The 21,448-nt window shown below is 44.3% G+C and overlaps 1 protein-coding gene across 1 annotated transcript in view; it reads right to left on the bottom strand.

Moving 5' to 3' along the window:
• LOC138663803 (zinc finger protein 585A-like) overlaps positions 1-18,180 on the bottom strand; it is an 83,262-nt gene extending 65,082 nt beyond the window's left edge. Inside the window, exons 1-5 of the mRNA XM_069750146.1 lie at positions 18,035-18,180; positions 17,736-17,915; positions 17,544-17,652; positions 17,363-17,460; positions 16,275-16,365 (exon numbers count right to left, since the gene is read on the bottom strand). Coding sequence (XP_069606247.1) covers positions 16,275-16,365; positions 17,363-17,460; positions 17,544-17,652; positions 17,736-17,915; positions 18,035-18,112 — 556 coding nt within the window. The 5' untranslated portion in view covers positions 18,113-18,180. The remainder of the gene's footprint in view (positions 1-16,274; positions 16,366-17,362; positions 17,461-17,543; positions 17,653-17,735; positions 17,916-18,034) is intronic.
• Between the last annotated feature and the right edge of the window lie 3,268 nt (positions 18,181-21,448).

Below are 21,448 nucleotides of genomic sequence, written 5' to 3'. Positions count from 1 at the left end.
CCTGAACACATACATGCATAACCACACTGGCGCAAAGCACATATTAGAATTGATACTAGCGAATGGCCGTGCGGCCATGCGAGCCTTAAATAGCTGCAGCACGTTTAGGACCTTCCAAAGAAGGACCAATGGAGTTGCCGCAGTACCTGAGCATGTGACCCCAGATCTCCACTGAGAGATCCTGCCCTGGGCATGCTCAGAGTGCAAAGCAGGATTTAGTCCTAGCACCTACAAGGACCTTAGCTGCAGTATCTGATCATGTGACCCTCGATCTCCACTGAGAGATCTTACTCTGGGCATGCTCAGAACGTGAAAAGCAGGACTCAGTCCCAGAAGCGTCTGCTCGCCGCTGCCCAGCACTGACTTCAATGGCAGAAGCAGGAAATGCAGCAGTAACTCTCAGCACAGAGTCAGACTGAGCGAGACGCTGGGATCGACGTCTCCACTGAGCAGGCTCCACTGCGGCAGGAGAAGAATGGGAGACCGCAGTAGAGATGGCCAGAGATTCCCCCTGTGCAGAGGCAGGAACTCGACCCCTAACACCACCATTACAAATTTGATACAGTTCTGAAGTAGCGGCGTTTTATCAATCGCAAACATTTGAATAGGTTTTGCCAGACTAACTGTCCCTGATCTTAATTTACGAACCAGTTCAGAATCAAGTTCGCTGCAGACCCGAAGTCAATGAAAGCCAATGCTGGCAATGCCTGATTCTTGAAAGACAACACTATTTTCCGCAGGACTTAATCTGAAGAAAGAAATTTGGACGGATACCTGGAAGTCTGGGTGACCTCTTTGACTATCACCCAAACTTAAATGGTTTCTAAACGGCTTACTTGCTTGAGGGAAACCTGAACAGTTCATTTAAAAACTGTACTGCAAGACCACAGTAGAAACAGATTCCAATATCCTGTCTACAATTTATCTCGACAGCACAAAACCTGGCAGCTCCAACCTCCATTGGCCCTACTGTGAATAAACGGGCTTGCTCCGGGCCAGAAAACAAAGTATCGCTCTGAACACATTGCCTCTCACAAATTCTGCAGTCCATCCGAAAGGCCTGGGATAGGACTTCTGCCAAAGAACAAGGAGTATCATGCAGAACCATTGCATCTATCAGGGATTCATACAGACCTCTATGAAATTGGCACCTATGGGCCGCATCATTCCACTGAACCTCAGTGTACCATTGTCGGAATTCAGTACAGTAGTCCTCAGCAGTGCAACTCCCTTGTGTCAGGTTCGTGATCCTAGCCTCAGTGAGCTGGATTCTGTTGAGTTTTTCATAGATACCCCTAAGGTATTAAAAAAAGCATAGCCTAGAACTTTCCCTGAACACTCTAAACTGATTTCTCTCAACTAGCCCCCTTACCACACTCCCTAATCTATTCTCTCTCCTTCATAATTTTGAATTAATATCTGGTCTTAAGATAAATGTAGAAAAAATCCAAAGCATTATTCATAAATACCCCTAAAGAGATGCAAACTAATATAGTCTCCCAATTTGGGTTTACGAGAAAAGAGCGTTTTTTTTACTTATCTTGGGATTAACCTCACGTCTAATAAGTCAACCCTTTTCAAATGGAACTATAACCCTTTAATACAGAACTTCCAAGCTGACTTAACTAGATGGTCTTCTATGACACTGTCCTGGCTAGGAAGATTACATGCCATTAAGATGATATCTCTACCTCGTTTTTTATATTTATTCTGCTCACTCCCCATTGCGATTCCATCCAAGGTATTTCATAATATTCATACTTTAATTTTTAAGTTTCTTTGGCAGGGTAAGAAACCTAGAATCTCACAAAAAAATTATGTTTCTCCATAGAAAGCTAGGGGGGCTAACATTACCTAATTTTGCGCTATATTTTAAATCTGCTCAGATAGCCCAATTGACTAATATTTGCTCTTACAATAATAAACCCAGATGGGTTACCCTGGAGTCGTTTCTTATAAGACCATTTTCATTATCGGGTCTCTTATGGACCACAGAGAGACTTCCACAAGGCCTCTCTATCTCAGGCCCTTTTACTGCTCACTCTCTAATTCTTTGGAGGAAGGAGAGATTTCAATTTGGTCTGCAATCTAAACCTTCCCCGCTGATTTCCTTATTTCATAATCCAATGTTCATTCCTGGTCTCGAATCTCACCACTTTTCCTGGTGGATTTTAAAAGGAATCACTAAACTAAAACACCTCTGCTCTCCATTTAACATATTACTTACTAGACAGGAATTCATTCAGAAGCATGAACCACCAGCCAGAGAGGCCTTACGTTTGAACCAGATTCTCCATTTCGCTAGACTCGTTTTACCACATAAGACTCATTTTTATACCTCCTTCTTTGAGCAAAAATGTCTAAATGATCCCCTGGGAAGAGGAACAATTTCTTTACTATATTCATCTATTAACACCCAGCATGGAGAAGAAAAATTAAAATATCTGCTGCAGTGGGAGGAACATTTAGGGTTTACTTTGTCTGTGGATGACTGGCTGCGAAGTGGAGATCTCCTTCACTCTCCATATCTCTAGTTCGAGATAGGATGAATGCAATTTTATTATATGAGTGCATATAAGCCACTAGAGATGATACATGGAACACCTTCTTTCAAACGTGGAACCCTTGGCTAGATTTGGACCATCACGCTCAACTGAATCAGGCCCTCACTCTATCTCTATGATAGTCCCTGTCATGAAGACTTTCAGGTAGAAGATCGCCTGAGCAATAAGGAAAGCTGGACTCTGTGCCTCTAATGAACCTGACTGGTTCGCGATATATGAATAATTCTTTCTATTCATGTTATTTCTTCTTTGTTAATCCTTATGCTTGACTTCCTACAAAAGACTTATGAAGTCTTTTTTGCAGATGTGGATGAATAATTTTATTTTATCAATGTCAAAACTATCAAAAACTGTGGATTTCCTATTTGTTTCCTTCAATGTTATTGATCCCTTGTTATTGTCCTGTCTCCCCACATGTAGATCTGGTATTATGTGTTCATTGTTTCTTTATGTAAAAATTTTTTATCTCCCCTGCGAGGGAGGTCATTTCTGAACAGTTATACATTGTTTAACATTAAGCACTTAAATAAAATTTATTGATACTAGACTGATTTTTCTCCCCCAAAAAAGTATCAGCAAAGGCCACAACTGGGTTGTGGTAGACCAACTGAAAGTCATATGGGATAGACAGCGCAGTCTCTGCTAGCAGGGAAAGGCTAGAGGAAGTTTTCATAAGATTAATAATCTCACCCTGCCAACTGGTGGATGATCCCAGACTCCAGCATTCCTTAGCCAGATCCTGCATTATCTGAGGCAAATTAGCTACCTGGTTACAGAGTGGATGAACAGGCTCCATAGTGTTGAAAGGAAAAAAACTGTGACACTGAATCACTATTCACGGGCAATCTGCAAGAGGGCAGTCAGGAGGTACGAAGTCAGATACTACGAGGGCTTGTACAGAGAGGCAAGTCAATGGCATGGTAAGGAAACAGTCCGGGGTAAAATGCCGTAAGGGCACGTCAAAACCAGGGAGTACAACAAACTGATATAGTTACATAGTTACATAGTTATTAAGGTTGAAGGAAGACTTTAAGTCCATCTAGTTCAACCCATAGCCTAACCTAACTTGCCCTAACATGTTGATCCAGAGGAAGGCAAAAAAAACCCATGTGGCAAAGAGTAAGCTCCACCTTGGGGAAAAAAATTCCTTCCCGACTCCACATACGGCAATCAGACTAGTTCCCTGGATCAACGCCCTATCAAGGAATCTAGTGTATATACCCTGTAACATTATACTTTTCCAGAAATGTATCCAGTCCCCTCTTAAATTTAAGTAATGAATCACTCATTACAACATCATATGGCAGAGAGTTCCATAGTCTCACTGCTCTTACAGTAAAGAATCTGCGTCTGTTATTATGCTTAAACCTTTTTTCCTCCAAACGTAGAGGATGCCCCCTTGTCCCTGTTTCAGGTCTATGATTAAAAAGATCATCAGAAAGGTCTTTGTACTGTCCCCTCATATATTTATACATTAACACAAGATCACCCCTTAGTCTTCGTTTTTCCAAACTAAATAGCCCCAAGTGTAATAACCTATCTTGGTATTGCAGACCCCCCAGTCCTCTAATAACCTTGGTCGCTCTTCTCTGCACCCGCTCCAGTTCAGCTATGTCTTTCTTATACACCAGAGACCAGAACTGTGCACAGTATTCTAAGTGTGGTCGAACAAGTGACTTGTATAGAGGTAAAATTATGTTCTCCTCATGAGCATCTATGCCTCTTTTAATGCATCCCATTATTTTATTTGCCTTTGTAGCAGCTGCCTGACACTGGCCACTGAATATGAGTTTGTCATCCACCCATACACCCAGGTCTTTTTCATTGACGGTTTTGCCCAGAGTTTTAGAATTAAGCACATAATTATACATCTTATTACTTCCACCCAAGTGCATGACCTTACATTTATCCCCATTAAAGCTCATTTGCCATTTATCAGCCCAAGCTTCTAGTTTACATAATTCATGCTGTAATATAAAATTGTCCTCCTCTATATTGATTACCCTGCAGAGTTTAGTGTCATCTGCAAATATTGAAATTCTACTCTGAATGCCCCCTACAAGGTCATTAATAAATATGTTAAAAAGAAGAGGGCCCAATACTGACCCCTGTGGTACCCCACTGCTAACCGCTACCCAGTCCGAGTGTGTTCCATTAATAACCACCCTTTGTTTCCTATCCCTGAGCCAGCTCTCAACCCACTTACACATATTTTCCCCTATCCCCATTATTCTCATTTTATGTATCAACCTTTTGTGTGGCACCGTATCAAAAGCTTTTGAAAAGTCCATATACACTACGTCCACTGGGTTCCTTTGGTCCAGTCCGGAACTTACCTCTTCATAGAAACTGATCAAATTAGTCTGACATGAACGGTCCCTAGTAAACCCGTGCTGATACTGGGTCATGAGGTTATTCCGCTTCAGATAATAATAATCTTTATTTTTATATAGCGCTAACATATTCCGCAGCGCTTTACATTTTGCACACATTATCATCACTGTCCCCGATGGGGCTCACAATCTAAATTCCCTATCAGTATGTCTTTGGAATGTGGGAGGAAACCGGAGTGCCCGGAGGAAACCCACGCAAACACGGAGAGAACATACAAACTCTTTGCAGATGTTGTCCTTGGTGGGGTTTGAACCCAGGACCCCAGCGCTGCAAGGCTGCAGTGCTAACCACTGCGCCACCGCTATACTCCAGTATAGCATCCCTTAGAATGCCCTACAGGATTTTACCCACAGTAGAGGTTAAGCTTACTGGCCTATAATTTCCGAGTTCAGTTTTTGTCCCCTTTTTGAATATTGGCACCACATTTGCTATACGCCAGTCCTGTGGTACAGACCCTGTTATTATGGAGTCTTTAAAGATTAAAAATAATGGTCTATCAATGACTGTACTTAATTCCTGCAGTACTCGAGGGTGTATCCCATCCGGGCCTGGAGATTTGTCAATTTTAGTGATTTTTAGACGCCGCCGCACTTCCTGCTGGGTTAAGCCAGTGACATTTAATGGGGAATTTTTATCACTAGTCATTTTGTCTGCCATGGGATTTTCTTGTGTAAATACTGATGAAAAAAAGTCATTTAGCATATTGGCTTTTTCCTCAACCTCATCCACCATTTCACCCAGACTATTTTTAAGGGGGCCAACACTATCATTTTTTAGTTTCTTACTATTTATGTAGTTAAAGAATATTTTGGGATTATTTTTACTCTCTCTGGCAATGAGTCTCTCTGTCTCAATCTTTGCTGCCTTGATTTGCTTTTTACAGAATTTATTTAATTTTTTGTATTTATTTAATGCCTCCTCACTACCTACTTCCTTTAATTCTCTAAATGCTTTCTTTTTGTCACTTATTGCGCCCCTTACAGCTCTATTTAGCCATATTGGTTTCCTCCTATTCCTAGTATGTTTATTCCCATACGGTATATACTGTGCACAGGTCCTATCCAGGATGCTAATAAACGTCTCCCATTTTCTTTGTGTATTTTTATGTCTCAGGATATCGTCCCATTTAATTGCACCAAGATCCTCTCTCAACCGTTGGAAATTTGCCCTCCTGAAGTTTAGTGACCTTGTAACCCCTCTACTACAAATCTTATTAAAGGGTACATGAAAACTTATTATTTTGTGATCACTATTACCCAAGTGACCCCCAACCCTTATATTTGCTATGCGGTCTGGCCTGTTGGTTAATATTAGGTCTAGCAGTGCCCCCCTTCTTGTTGGGTCCTGAACCAGTTGTGAAAGGTAATTGTCTCTCATAGTTGTCAAAAAACGATTACCTTTGCTGGAACTGCAGGTTTCTGTTCCCCAATCTATTTCAGGGTAGTTGAAGTCCCCCATAATAATGACTTCTCCTTGAGTCGCAGCTTCATCTATTTGCTTTACGAGGATATTCTCCATTGCTTCCATTATTTTTGGAGATTTATAACAAACCCCTATCAGTAATTTATTATTTTTTCCCCCTCCCCTTATCTCCACCCACAGGGATTCTACATTTTCATTAAATTCACCTATATTATCACGCCGGATGGGTTTTAAGGACGATTTTACATATAGACACACCCCACCCCCTCGCTTATCTGTACGGTCATTTCTGAACAGACTATAGCCCTGCAAGTTAACAGCCCAGTCATGGCTCTCATCCAGCCACGTTCCAGATATCCCCACCATGTCAAAATTATGCTCCAACAACATTAGTTCTAATTTGTCCATTTTGTTGGCGAGGCTTCTGGCATTAGTATACATGCACTTGATGTTCCTCTCTGTACCTCTACTCTTTCTTAAATTATTAACTGTTCTAACCCCACCCCCCATGCCACCGCCACCCCCAACTTCCTTATTTGTGCCCAGGTCTCTGTCTGCACTATCTTCCCCTCCTATAAATTGAATACCCTCCCCCCCAATCCCTAGTTTAAACAATCCTCCAACCTTCTAGCCATTTTCTCCCCCAGCACAGCTGCACCCCCCATTGAGGTGCAGCCCGTCCCTAGCGTAGAGCCTGTAGCCAACTGAGAAGTCGGCTCAGTTCTGCAGGAACCCAAACCCCTCCTTCCTACACCAATTCTTGAGCCACTTATTAACCTCCCTAATCTCCCGTTGCCTCTCTGGCGTGGCACGTGGTACAGGCAGTATTTCGGAGAATACCATGTTGGAGGTCCTTGCTTTCAGCTTGCAACCTAATTCCCTGAAATCATCTTTAAGGACCTTCCACCTACCTCTAACTTTGTCATTTGTGCCTATGTGCACCATGACCGCTGGGTCCTCACCAGCCCCTCCCAGTAATCTGTCCACCCGATCAGCGATGTGTCGGACTCGAGCGCCAGGTAGGCAGCACACCGTTCGACGATCCCTGTCTTTGTGACAGATTGCCCTATCTGTTCCCCTAATAATTGAGTCCCCCACTACCAGCACCTGTCTGGCCTGCCCTGCTCTCCTATTTCCCTCCTTACTGGAGCAGTCACTCCCCCGGCTTTCAGAGGACATGCCTGGCTGCAGCAGTGCTACCCCTGTACTGGCACCCCCTCATCTGCCAACTTAGCAAACTTATTGGGGTGTTCCAGATCAGGACTAGCCTCCCTGGCACTCTTCCCTCTACCCCGCTTCCTAACTGTCACCCAGCTTGCTACTTCACCGTCCTGCAGCTCCATCCTACCATCCCCCCCCTCATCTGTCCCATTGAGCGTCTGCTCCGTGAGCAGAAGACTCCTCTCCATATTGTCAATGGATCTCAGTGTTGCCAGCTGCACATTTAGAGTCAGAATCTGGGTTTCCAAATGCACAACGTGCTCACATCTCGCACAGCAGTATGCACCCTCGATCGGCTGCTCAAGGACTGCATACATGTGGCAAGATGTGCACTGGATGGCATTAACAATCGTGGAGCACATTTCCTAATGGGGATTGCACCAGACAGAAAAGTTAAATAATAAAAAAATAAATAAATAAATACAAAGTATTAATACAAAATAGACAGACAGCAATTCAGTAATTCCTCCCTTGGAAACTCCCTGAATCCAAAGTCACTGAATCACAAGTCACACTTACCGCCGTCCACACTTACACTCAGGTCACACTCAGCTCGCTCACACTCGCTTTGCTGAAGATTTATAGATTTTTTTTTTCTCTAGTTCCCCTCAACAGCAATCCACCTTGCTGTTCAAATGCACTTCCAAAAAGGACTTGAGCCCCAAACAGCTGCCCCTTATAAACCCTTAACTATGAGCCCCCACCCTAAGTTAACCCCTTATGAATATAGCTACTCCCAATTCAGCAACTCACACCAATTCACACAGGTATTTGTTAAAGGCTTTCCAAATACCTCTTCACTGAATCACAAGTCACACTTACCGCCGTCCACACTTACGCTCTGGTCACACTCAGCTCGCTCACACTCGCTATGCTGAAGATTTATAGATTTTATTTTTTTTTTTTCTCTAGTTCCCCTCAACAGCAATCCACCTTGCTGTTCAAATGCACCGATAGTCAGAGGCCAAGTCCAGAATCAGATACCTAAAGTCAGAGAGCATCAAAGGTAGAAAGGATAATCCACGAGAATTGTCACAACTCATCTTAGGTCATAAACAAAATCAGAAGACAGACACAGAGCAGAGTTGCAGACTAATATAAGTGAGGTAGGCCAATCCCACCACAATCAAACATCATACAGAATGAACTAGTAAAAAAAGGAGACAAAGAATAAAAAAGATGTTACATTTACAAATAAGAAAATATGTTCCGTGAGAGAACTATAACACTAAATCAGAGTTGCTCTCATTTATGGTGAACCATTGGAGCTATTATGAGTCTTGACCAGAACACTAGCGAAGGTATCAGTGTTCCATGTTACAGGAGCAATTGTGCAGTAATCCAACTATTTAATATCGAAAACATATGGTAATTTATGACGTGGAGTGATGCCATGAAACCAGGGCAGGAGCCTTGCCAACACATCTACTGCAAATGTGAATAAATGTTCAGTACAGACCAAAAGTTTGGACACACCTTCTTATTTAAAGATTTTTCTGTATTTTCATGACTATGAAAATTGTACATTCACACTGAAGGCATCAAACCTATGAATCAACACATGTGGAATTATATACTTAAAAATGTGTGAAACAACTCAAATTATGTCTTATATTCTAGGTTCTTCAAAGTAGCCACCTTTTGCTTTCATGACTGCTTTGCATACTCTTAGCTTTCTCTTGATGAGCTTCAAGAGGTAGTCACCGGGAATGGTCTTTCAACAATCTTGAAGGAGTTCCCAGAGATGCTTAGCACTTGTTGGCCCTTCTGCCTTCACTCTGCGATCCAGCTCACCCCAAACCATCTCGATTGGGTTCAGGTCTGGTGACTGGAGGCCAGGTCATCTGGCGTAGCACCCCATCACTCTCCTTCTTGGTCAAATAGCCCTTACACAGCCTGGAGGTGTGTTTGGGGTCATTGTCCTGTTGAAAAATAAATGATGGTCCAACTAAACTCAAACCGGATGGAATAGCATGCTGCTGCAAGATGCTGTGGTAGCCATGCTGGTTTAGTATGCCTTCAATTTTTAATAAAGCCCCAACAGTGTCACCAGCAAAGCACCCCCACACCATCACACCTCCTCCTCCATGGTTCACGATGGGAACCAGGCATGTAGAGTACATCCGTTCACCTTCTCTGCATTGCACAAAGACATGGTAGTTGGAACCAAAGATCTCAAATTTGGACTCATCAGACCAAAGCACAGATTTCCATTGGTCTAATGTCCATTCCTTGTTCTTTAGCCCAAACAAGTCTCTTCTGCTTGTTGCCTGTCCTTAGCAGTGGTTTCCTAGCAGCTATTTTACCATGAAGGCCTGCTGCACAAAGTCTCCTCTTAACAGTTGTTGTAGAGATGTGTCTGCTGCTAGAACTCTGTGTGGCATTGACCTGGTCTTTAATCTGAGCTCTGTTAACCTGCGATTTCTGAGGCTGGTGACTCGGATAAACTTATCCTCAGAAGCAGAGGTGACTCTTGGTCTTCCTTTCCTGGGGCGGTCCTTATGTGAGCCAGTTTCTTTGTAGCGCTTTATGGTTTTTGCCACTGCACTTGGAGACACTTTCAAAGTTTTCCCAATTTTTCGGACTGACTGACCTTCATTTCTTAAAGTAATGATGGCCACTCGATTACTTTACTAAGCTATCAGCTGTGTATCCACCAGACTTTGGCACAACACAACTGATGGTCTCAACCCCATTTATAAGGCAAGAAATCCCACTTATTAAACCTGACAGGGCACACCTGTGAAGTCAAAACCATTTCCGGTGACTACCTCTTGAAGCTCATCAAGAGAATGCCAAGACTGAGCAAAGCAGTCATCAAAGCAAAAGGTGGTTACTTTGAAGAACCTAGAATATAAGACATACCGTATATACTCGAGTATAAGCCGACCCGAGTATAAGCCGACCCCCCTAATTTTGCCACAAAAAACTGGGAAAACTTATTGACTCGAGTATAAGCCTAGGGTGGAAATGCAGCATTTACCGGTGAATTTCAAAAATAAAAATAGATCATTATTTCCCTATAGCTGTGCCATACAGTGCTCTGCACCGTTCATATTTCCCCATAGCTGTGCCATATACGGTGCTCTGCACCGTTCACTGTGCCCCATAGATGTGCCATATACGGTGCTCTGCACCGTTCACTGTGCCCCATAGATGTGCCATATACGGTGCTCTGCACCGTTCATTGTGCCCCATAGATGTGCCATATACGGTGCTCTGCACCGTTCACTGTGCCCCATAGATGTGCCATATACGGTGCTCTGCACCGTTCACTGTGCCCCATAGATGTGCCATATACGGTGCTCTGCACCGTTCACTGTGCCCCATAGATGTGCCATATACGGTGCTCTGCACCGTTCACTGTGCCCCATAGATGTGCCATCTACGGTGCTCTGCACCGTTCACTGTGCCCCATAGATGTGCCATATACGGTGCCCTGCACCGTTCATTGTGCCCCATAGATGTGCCATATACGGTGCTCTGCACCGTTCACTGTGCCCCATAGATGTGCCATATACGGTGCTCTGCACCGTTCACTGTGCCCCATAGATGCGCCACATAAATCTCTTTCGCCGCCGCCGCTGCTGCTGCTGCAATAAAAAAAAAAAACACATACTCACCTCCCTTGATTGCAGCTCCCGGCGTCTCGTTCCGGCGCCTCCATCTTCCCGGCGTCTCTGCTCTGACTGATCAGGCAGAGGGCGCCGCGCACACTATATGCGTCATCGCGCCCTCTGCCTGAACAGTCAGAGCGCAGACGCCGGGAAGATGGAGGCGCCGGCCGGGAAGATGGAGCGACGCTCGGCGGCTGGAACGAGGACAGGTGAATATGCTATACTTACCTAGTCCTGGCGATCCTCGCGCTGTCCCTCTGCCTGGTCTTCGGTGCCGCAGCTTCTTTCTCTATCAGCGGTCACCGGCACCGCTGATTAGAGGAATGAATAGGCGGCTCCACCCCTATGGGAGGTGGAGCCGCTTATTCATTTCTGTAATGAGCGGTCCCACGTGACTGCTGAAGAGGGGAAGAAGCTGCAGCACAGAAGACCGTGGGACGGCAGGGACAGCGCGAGGATCGCTGGGACTAGGTAAGTATGCCTCAGCGCCCTCACCCCTCACCCGCCGACCCTGCCACCCACCTTGACTCGAGTATAAGCCGAGAGGGGCACTTTCAGCCCAAAATTTTGAGCTGAAAATCTCGGCTTATACTCGAGTATATACGGTACTTTCATTTGTTTCACACTTTTTTTGTTAAGTATATAATTCAACATGTGTTAATTCATAGTTTTGATGCCTTCAGTGTGAATGTACAATTTTCATAGTCATGAAAATACAGAAAAATCTTTAAATGAGAAGGTGTGTCCAAACTTTTGGTCTGTACTGTATATTACAGCCATCAGCCACGCTCGGCTTAAGAGATACAGTGGGTACGGAAAGTATTCAGACCCCTTTTAATTTTTCACTTTGTTTCATTGCAGCCATTTGGCAATGTCAAAAAAGATAATTTTTTCTCATTAATGTACACTCTGCACCCTATCTTGACTGAAGAAAACAGATATCTAGAAATTTTTGCAAATTTATTAAAAAGAAAAACTGAAATATCACATGATCATTATTGATGAGCGAATATACCGTATTTTTCTGACCATAAGACGCACTTTTTTTCCTCCAAATTTGGGAGGAAAGTGTGGGTGCATCTTATGGTAGGGATGTAGCATGTGTGGAGGGGGGCAGCAGCGAGTGGGATCACACTGTTATCCAACTTCAGGAGGCAGAAAAATGTCCCCACTGCCCAGAATCAGAGCTGAGGAAACCACATGGTCCCGATGATTAAGTGCAGTGAATATTCATTAGCTGCTTCTCCTCCCACCTATCAGCTGAGCAGTGAGCCAGGAGCAGCAAATGAATACTCCATTTGCAGCGACACACATGGTTTCATCAGCGCTGGATTCCTGCAGCAGCTGGGGAGATCTGTGTGTCCAGGGGAGGAGGAGGCAGCAGCAGGGGCCGGAGGAGATGCTGCATACCTGCCTGGGCTGTGCTGGATGCTGAGTGCTGCTGTGCACAAGGAGGACCTGTGTGATGTCAGAAGTGGGTGGGCTGGAGCATCACATGGCAGCACAGAGCCCTCCCTCTTCTTGACATCATCACAGGTCCTTCAGACTCCCCACTAGAATCTGCTGGCTTCCTCTTATAACCTGTGCTGTGGAAAGGCAACAAGAGGGAGGGCTCTGTGTGTGCAGTCATGGGATGCTTTTACCTCACCACAGTGTGGCTGGCTGCCACAATTAAGAGGTTAGTCTTTACAAAACACAATAAAGCACTCTGCCACTCCTTTGGTGAACTATAACTCCCAGCATGCCATAGGATCTGCAGGACATGCTGGGAGTTATAGTTCTTCCATGGGATTTTAAAGCAGCACTCCAGTGTTATTTTTCAGTGCTGGAGTGGTGCTTTCAATATAAGCCCTGTGCACCCATTCTTATACTCACCCTCCAGCATCTTCATATAGTACTTCACAGACACCACACTGGTCCCGCAGCTTCCAACATAATAACATACTATTATATATAAAAGCACCACATATAATAGTATGTTATTATGTTATTAAATATTTTACCACATTTTTTGGCTTCAAATATTTTTTCCCTATTTTCCACCTCTAAAACCTGGGTGCGCCTTATAGTCCGGTGCATCTTATAATCCGAAAAATAAGGGTACTCGTTACTCGAGATTTCTCGAGCACGCTTGGGTGTCCTCTGAGTATTTTTTAGTGCTCGGAGATTTCGTTTTCATCACCACAGCTGAATGATTTACATCTGTTAGACAGCATAAGTACATGTGGGGGTTGCCTGGTTGCTAGGCAAACCCCACATGTAATCAAGCTGGCTAAGAGATGTAAATCATTCAGTTGAGGTGGGGAAATCTAAATCTGCGAGCACTAAAAATTACTCGGAGGTCACCAGGATACTCGGGAAATCTCGAGTAACGAGTATATTCGCTCATCACTAATGGTCATAAGTATTCAGAAGCTTTGCTCAGTATTGAGTAGAAGCACCCTTTTGAGCTAGTACACCCATGAGTCTTCTTGTGAATAATGCAACAAGTTACACACCTGAATTTGGGGATCTTCTGCCATTCTTTCTTGCAGATCCTCTCCAGTTCCGTCAGGTTGGATGGTGAACGTTGGAGGACAGCCATTTTCAGGTCTCTCCACAGATGCTCATTTGGGTTTAGGTCAGGGCTCTGGCTGGGCCAGTCAAGAATGGTCACAGAGTTGTTCTGAAGCCACTCCTTTGTTATCTTAGCTGTGTGCTTAGGGTCATTGTCTTGTTGGAAGGTGAACCTTCGGCCAAATATGAGGTCCAGAGCACTCTGGAAGAGGTTTTCACCCAGGATATCTTTGTACTTGGCCGCATTCATGTTTACTTCAATGGCAACCAGTCATCCTGTCCCTGCAGCTCGAAAACATCCCCATACAAAGATGTTGCCACCACCATGTTTCACTGTTGGGATTGTATTGGGCAGTATTGTATTGTATTCATCAGACCAGAGAATCTCATCTCTCATAATCTGGGAGTCCTTTATGTGTGTTTTAGCAAACTCTATGCGGGCTTTCATATCTCTTGCACTGACAAGAGACTTCCGTTGGGCAACTCTGCCATAAAGGCCCGACTGGTGGAGGGCTGCAGTGATAGTTGATTTTGTGGACCTTTTTCCCATCTCCCTACCGCATCTCTGAAACTCAGCCACAGTGATCTTGTGGTTCTTCTTTACCTCTCTCACCAAGGCTCTTCTCCCACAATTGCTCAGTTTGGCTGGACAGCTAGGTCTAGGAAGACTTCTGGTGGTCCCAAACTTCTTCCGTTTAAGGATTATGGAGGCCTCTGTTCTCTTAGGAACCTTGAGTACTACAGAAATTCTTTTGTAACCTTGGCCAGATCTGTGCCTTGCCACAGTACTGTCTCTGTGCTCCTTGGCCAGTTCTTTTGACCTCATAATTCTTATTTGGTATGACATGCACTGTGAGCTGTGAGGTCTTATATAGACAGGTGTGCGCCTTTCAAAATCAAGTCCTATCAGTTTAATTAAACACAACTGGACTCCAATGAAGAAGTAGAACCATCTCAAGGAGGATAACAAGGAAATGAACAGCATGTGACTTAAATATGTGGGTCTGAATACTTATGATCATTAGTGATGAGCGAATATACTCGTTAATCGAGATTTCTCGAGCATGCTTGGGGGTCCTCTGAGTATTAGTACTCAGAGCTTTAGTTTTTCTTGCCGTAGCTGAATGATTTACATCTGATAGCCAGCGTAAGTACATGTGGGGATTCCCTAGCAACCAGGCAACCCCCACATGTCTGGTCTTGTAGGGACCATATGAGCTCTGAAAGGAGAGAAGGTAGACTCATCCAATAAGATACCAGGATTCTAGGAAGGTAACAGCATCATTACCCTTTTCTTTCTCTTAGAGGTCCATCATAATATTTTTCTTCAAGTGATTTTCTAATTTGTCAGCACATTCTACATATGCAGTCATTTGTCTTTGTAGTTTACAGATCTGGGCAGGTAAGAGTCAGTATCTTCTGATTCTAGGAGGTAGGTGGAACCTCCAGGTTTTAACCTCTATAGAAGGGCTTTCAAAGCCCAAAGTAACTTGAACAGTTTTGCGTGGAGAAACATGCAGGGATCTAAAGGCCGAATGATGACATGACTGTGATATGTCTGGACTACACCGCTGATAAAGCAGTGAAAGCTGATGACTAAGAAGAGTCTGTGACTGTTAGGGCTAGCAGAACGCACCGAGTAAATATAGAGGTTTTATTATAATTGATGTGTTCGCAGCCCGGGGTCCACCGTGCAGGAGAACCTGCTGCTAGCAAACGGCGGAACTATATGGTGGTATGAACTAACTCTGTTACTTCACAGAGTAGCCGTGAACTCAAAGCACTGCGCCCTGTTTGACTTCACAGTGGCACAGGCTAACTGCCCAACTGAGAGCAGTCAGTGGTCATGCATGCACACAAAAACTCCTCGCCGGAGGTGCCAGCATTCTAGGGGCTTATTTCAGCCAGGTCCTTGAATACATTCACACAAAATCTCCTCGCCGGAGGTGCCAGCATTCTAGGGGCTTATTTCAGCCGGGTCCCTGAACACAAACTCACATGACCACACTGGCGCAAAGCACATAACATAGAACAATACTAGCGCATGGCCGTGCGGCCATGCGAGCCTTAAATAGTTGAAGCACGTACAGGACCTTCCTAGAAGGACCAATGAGAGACTGCCACTGAGCGTGAGCACCTACAGGACCTTCCTGAAGGACCAATGGCTTTAGCTGCAGTATCTGATCATGTGACCCTCGATCTCCACTGAGAGATCTTACTCTGGACATGCTCAGGACGAGAAAAGCAGGACTTAGTCCTAGAAGCGTCTGCTCGCCGCTGCCCAGAACTGACTTCAGTGGCAGAAGCAGGAAAAGCAGCAGTAACTCTTTGTATAGAGTCAGACTGAGCGAGACGCTGGGACCGACGTCTCCGCTGAGCAGGCTCCACTGTGGCAGGAGAAGAATGGGAGACCGCAGCGGAGATGGCCCGAGATTCCCCCTGTGCAGAGGCTGGAACTCGACCCCTAACAGTGACTTCTCTGTATTTAGTGGCTACTCACCTGGGCAGTAATCTGTAGGAATCTCCTCTTTATAACACTCATCACAACTCACATGTGTCTCTGAAGTATTAATATAGGACAAATCTTCACCCTGAAACAAGTATTGCACAAGTTACAGACATATGGAGAAGCCACATCTATGATCAGCTCTAATCCTGCCATCTCCACAGTTCTCAATACACAAGTATAAAACATAAGACTAGTTGTTCTGCCCATCTTAATGTGCAGAAAGTTAATTATCATGTTATTCAAGTTGTGGCCACTGGAGGTCATCAGTTGCCTACTTGTCATGTTGTTTACCAACCTTTCCCTTCGAGAGCAATGTCTTATGGGTTAGTTCCGCCCACATTCTTCTTGTGAAGACAAGCTTCAGTAGCCATTTTTCCTCAGATCTGCAGAGAGGCACACGTGCTCCTGTCTCGCTTACTTTCTTACCCCTGTCCTAACGGATCTCGGTACGTTTATAAAGGTTTAATGCATCTTATGTTTGTGTTAGTATTTAAGCCTTATGCAGCTCCTATAGTCAGATATAGTTAGGCAGATGTGCTTTGCAGCTTGCAGTTAGGTTAATGTGTACTCTGCATTTAGATAGATGCATTCTTGTATAGAATAGGGCAGTGCTGTTAGAATTACTGTGTAATGCACTCTGTATAATTCTTGCTGTAAGGTCCCAGTTATTTATGTGATTGCACCCTGTATGTGCATATACTGAAATGCTGTTATTCTTTACAGTTTTTCACCAGTCATCCACTATGATCAGTCATCCACTATGATCAGTCATCCACTATGATCAGTCATCCACTATGATTATTCACTGAACATCCTCTTTGTACATCAACATCATTCACTATTCGATCATCTACTATGAATACTGTCCACCATTGTTGTTCAACGTTATAGTTTTGGTTATCATCACCCTAATAAATAAGACTTAAGCATCAACACAGTCTGTTTACTGGGATGTGGATGAAGGTTTAGCCGTATGTTGGAATCCACACAGCATCCTACGTGGAGGAAGACAGAACACTAGTGGATAAAACAAGACTGAACAAAAGAGCCTCACATCCATCTACACATCATAAAAATACCTGATAATCCTGAGGAACATTGGAATCTTCTTGTTTGCAGTCCTGTGGAAGAAGAAGATGGGGACATCTGTCTGGTGTTGTCCTCTTACTGAACAGAACTGGAGGAAACACATACAGAGACTGAATTAATTCTTTACATACAGATGAATGTAGGCCATCTGTATTTAGTACTCTCTATTACCTTGTGTTTTACAGGACATGACATCCTTGTATAGATCTTGGTGTCTTTCTAAATACTCCCACTCCTCCATGGTGAAGTAAACTGTGACATCCTGACACCTTATAGGAACCTAACACATACAATGATACCGTCATCCCCCCGAACTTTTCACAGCATTACTGTATAATGTCCCCGCCTTCCCAGCAGTGTCACCTCTCCAGTCAGCAGCTCAATCATCTTGTAGGTGAGTTCTAGGATCTTCATTTCATTGATGTCCTCATGTTTCATGGGGTGAGGTCGAGGTTCCATAATTGGGCTCAGGGGTCTTCCCCATACCTCAGACAAAGCGGTCTGACAGCCTTCACTAAAGATCTTCTTCACTACTGTATAATCCTGGTTATGGAGAGACACATTAATACATTTCACTACAGAGTCCTCACCTCTCCAGTTCTGTTCATCTGTTATTCACATAGACAAGAATGATGTAATGTGACGTCATCAGAATTTCTCACCTCTCCAGTAAGACTGAACAGAATCTCTAGGGAGAGTTGTAATAGCCTCTCCGCCATTTTGTTCTTGTCCATATCCATATTTGATGGGTAAAATCAGAAAAATTATTTAAATATAGAAGATCTCCACTGAGAAGATCCAATATCATAGGGACCTGAATGTAAAGAAGATGAGAACAATGTAACATCCGAAAAAATTCTGTGTAATAACACAATTATTTTGAATAATAAGGGGAAACATGAGGACATATAATTTGTAGATGTTCTATACTCTATTATCTCGTACGTACTGGAGCATCAGTTGAATTACTGACCAAGTCATCTCCTCCATGCTCCCAATCACTGGCTATGATGGTCATTGTTTCAGAAACTAATTGGCCAAAGGGATCACAAGTTTGTTGGGACTGACCAGGAAACACAGAGACTGGTGGAGGACTCAAGCAGTGGCGGCACAGGAGTAGTGTGGAATCATTAGTGTGTTTCTATCTTTACTATTTAACTACATTCTCTTTATTTCCTGCAGTCTACAATAAAACCCATATACTGTAAATCACACATCAAACAAAAAAAAGAAAAAGAAATGGTCATGAGCCCGCAGCTATGTAGAAAATAATAAAACTCTATTAGGTAAAAGAAGTCTAGGTCCAAAAGATGAACATAGCAGTTTAAACGGCGTCATCCTCAGCAATGCAGACTAAAGTGAATATAGGTCTTGGACATGCTGGTTGTCCAAGGCAGATTTAGGGAAAACGTGCACAGGGCTTTTGTGTATTGGAACAGACTGCAGGACGGTAGTTGCAGTCCGTTTCATTCCTGGCTGGGTTTTCCATGTGGCTGAAGTTAAAAACCCTGCAATATGGGGTTTGGCAGTGTCAGGTTCAGTGTCAATCTGGTGTTTGGAGTAGTACAGAGCAGTCGACTCTGCAGCACTCTACCTGTGTGCGGCAACACAGGCCAGCGGAGCCAAGCAGCCAGGGGAGCTGAGAAATCTGGTACCCGCAGTTTACACAGCGGTGCAGTCACCCATGGCAACTGGTTTCAGGACGTGGACTGGCATGTTTATTTGTATTGATATGGATTCTAGCTGCGATCTGGAGGATATCGTGTGCTATGCATTATTTGTGAGTTAAACATTAAAGAGACTTTTTTCTTTGAACTTTGCTGTGTCACTGCCTCATCACTGAATAGTATGCTACCACTGACCACTGCACTACAATATATATATACCCTGCTCAAAAAAATAAAGGAAACACTAACATCCCACATCCTAGATATCACTGTATGAAATATTCCAGTTGTAAATCTTTATTCATTACATAGTGGAATGTGTTGAGAACAATAAAACCTAAAAATGATCAACGCAAATCACAACTAATATCCCACGGAGGTCTGCAGTTGGAATTATGCTCAAAATCAAAGTGGAAAATGAAGTTACAGGCTGATCCAACTTCAGTGGAAATGCCTCAAGACAAGGAAATGATGCTCAGTAGTGTGTGTGGCCTCCACGTGCCTGTATGACCTCCTTACAGCGCCTGGGCATGCTCCTGATGAGGCGGCAGATGGTCTCCTGAGGGATCTTTTCCCAGACCTGGACTAAAGCATCCGCCAACTCCTGGACAGTCTGTGGTGCAACGTGACGTTGGTGGATGGTGTGAGACATGATATCCCAGATGTGTTCAATCGGATTCAGGTCTGGGGAACGAGCGGGCCAGTCCATAGCTTTAATGCCTTCATCTTGCAGGAACTGCTGACACACTCCAGCCACATGAGGTCTGGCATTGTCCTGCATTAGGAGGAACCCAAGGCCAACCACACCAGCATATTGTCTCACAATGGGTCTGAGGATCTCATCTCGGTACCTAATGGCAGTCAGGCTACCTCTGGCGAGCACATGGAGGGCTGTGTGGCCCTCCAAAAAAATGCCACCCCACACCTTTACTGACCCACTGCTAAACGGTCATGCTGAAGGATGTTGCAGGCAGCAGATCGCTCACCTCGGCATCTCTAGACTCTGTCACGTCTATCACATGTGCTCAGTGTGAACCTGCTGTTATGTTATGAAAGGCAATTCAGTACCACAATGGACATAGCGGTCAGAGCACATACAGTGATCTGACAATAACCCAAAATCATAGAACGAGCTCTGAGACGTGGGAACTCTGCAGACCGCAATCCCTAATCCTCTCCAAACAACACTAGAGGCAGCCGTGGATTGCGCCTAACTCTACCTATGCAACTCGGCACAGCCTGAGAAACTAACTAGCCTGAAGATAGAAAATAAGCCTACCTTGCCTCAGAGAAATACCCCAAAGGAAAAGGCAGCCCCCCACATATAATGACTGTGAGTTAAGATGAAAAGACAAACGTAGAGATGAAATAGATTCAGCAAAGTGAGGCCCGAAATTCTTAACAGAGCGAGGATAGAAAAGGTAACTTTGCGGTCTACACAAAACCCTAAAGAAAACCATGCAAAGGGGACAAAAAGACCCTTCGTACCGAACTAACGGCACGGAGGTACACCCTTTGCGTCCCAGAGCTTCCAGCAACAAATTAGACAAGCTGGACAGAAAAAATAGCAAACAAATAGCAAAGAAGAACTTAGCTATGCAGAGCAGCAGGCCACAGGAATGATCCAGGGAAAAGCAAGTCCAACACTGGAACATTGTCAGGAAGCCAGGATCAAAGCATTAGGTGGAGTTAAGTAGAGAAGCACCTAACGACCTCACCAGATCACCTGAGGGAGGAAACTCAGAAGCCGCAGTACCACTTCCCTCCACCAACAGAAGCTCACAGAGAGAATCAGCCGAAGTACCACTTGTGACCACAGGAGGGAGCTCTGCCACAGAATTCACAACAGTACCCGCCCTTGAGGAGGGGTCACCGAACCCTCACCAGAGCCCCCAGGCCGACCAGGATGAGCCACATGAAAGGCACGAACAAGATCGGGAGCATGGATATCAGAGGCAAAAACCCAGGAATTATCTTCCTGAGCATAACCCTTCCATTTAACCAGATACTGGAGTTTCCGTCTAGAAACACGAGAATCCAAAATCTTCTCCACAATATACTCCAATTCCCCCTCCACCAAAACCGGGGCAGGAGGATCAACGGATGGAACCATAGGTGCCACGTATCTCCGCAACAATGACCTATGGAATACGTTATGTATGGAAAAAGAATCTGGAAGGGTAAGACGAAAAGACACAGGATTAAGAACCTCAGAAATCCTATACGGACCAATGAAACGAGGTTTAAACTTAGGAGAGGAAACCTTCATAGGAATATGACGAGAAGATAACCAAACCAGATCCCCAACACGAAGTCGGGGACCCACACGGCGTCTGCGATTAGCGAAATTTTGAGCCTTCTCCTGGAACAAGGTCAAATTGTCCACTACATGAGTCCAAATCTGCTGCA

This window comes from Ranitomeya imitator, chromosome 2 (assembly GCF_032444005.1).
Source record: "Ranitomeya imitator isolate aRanImi1 chromosome 2, aRanImi1.pri, whole genome shotgun sequence".
NCBI classification, from domain to species: domain Eukaryota; kingdom Metazoa; phylum Chordata; class Amphibia; order Anura; family Dendrobatidae; genus Ranitomeya; species Ranitomeya imitator.
Note: the sequence above shows the minus strand (reverse complement) of the source record. Positions and strands in the feature narration are given on the sequence as shown.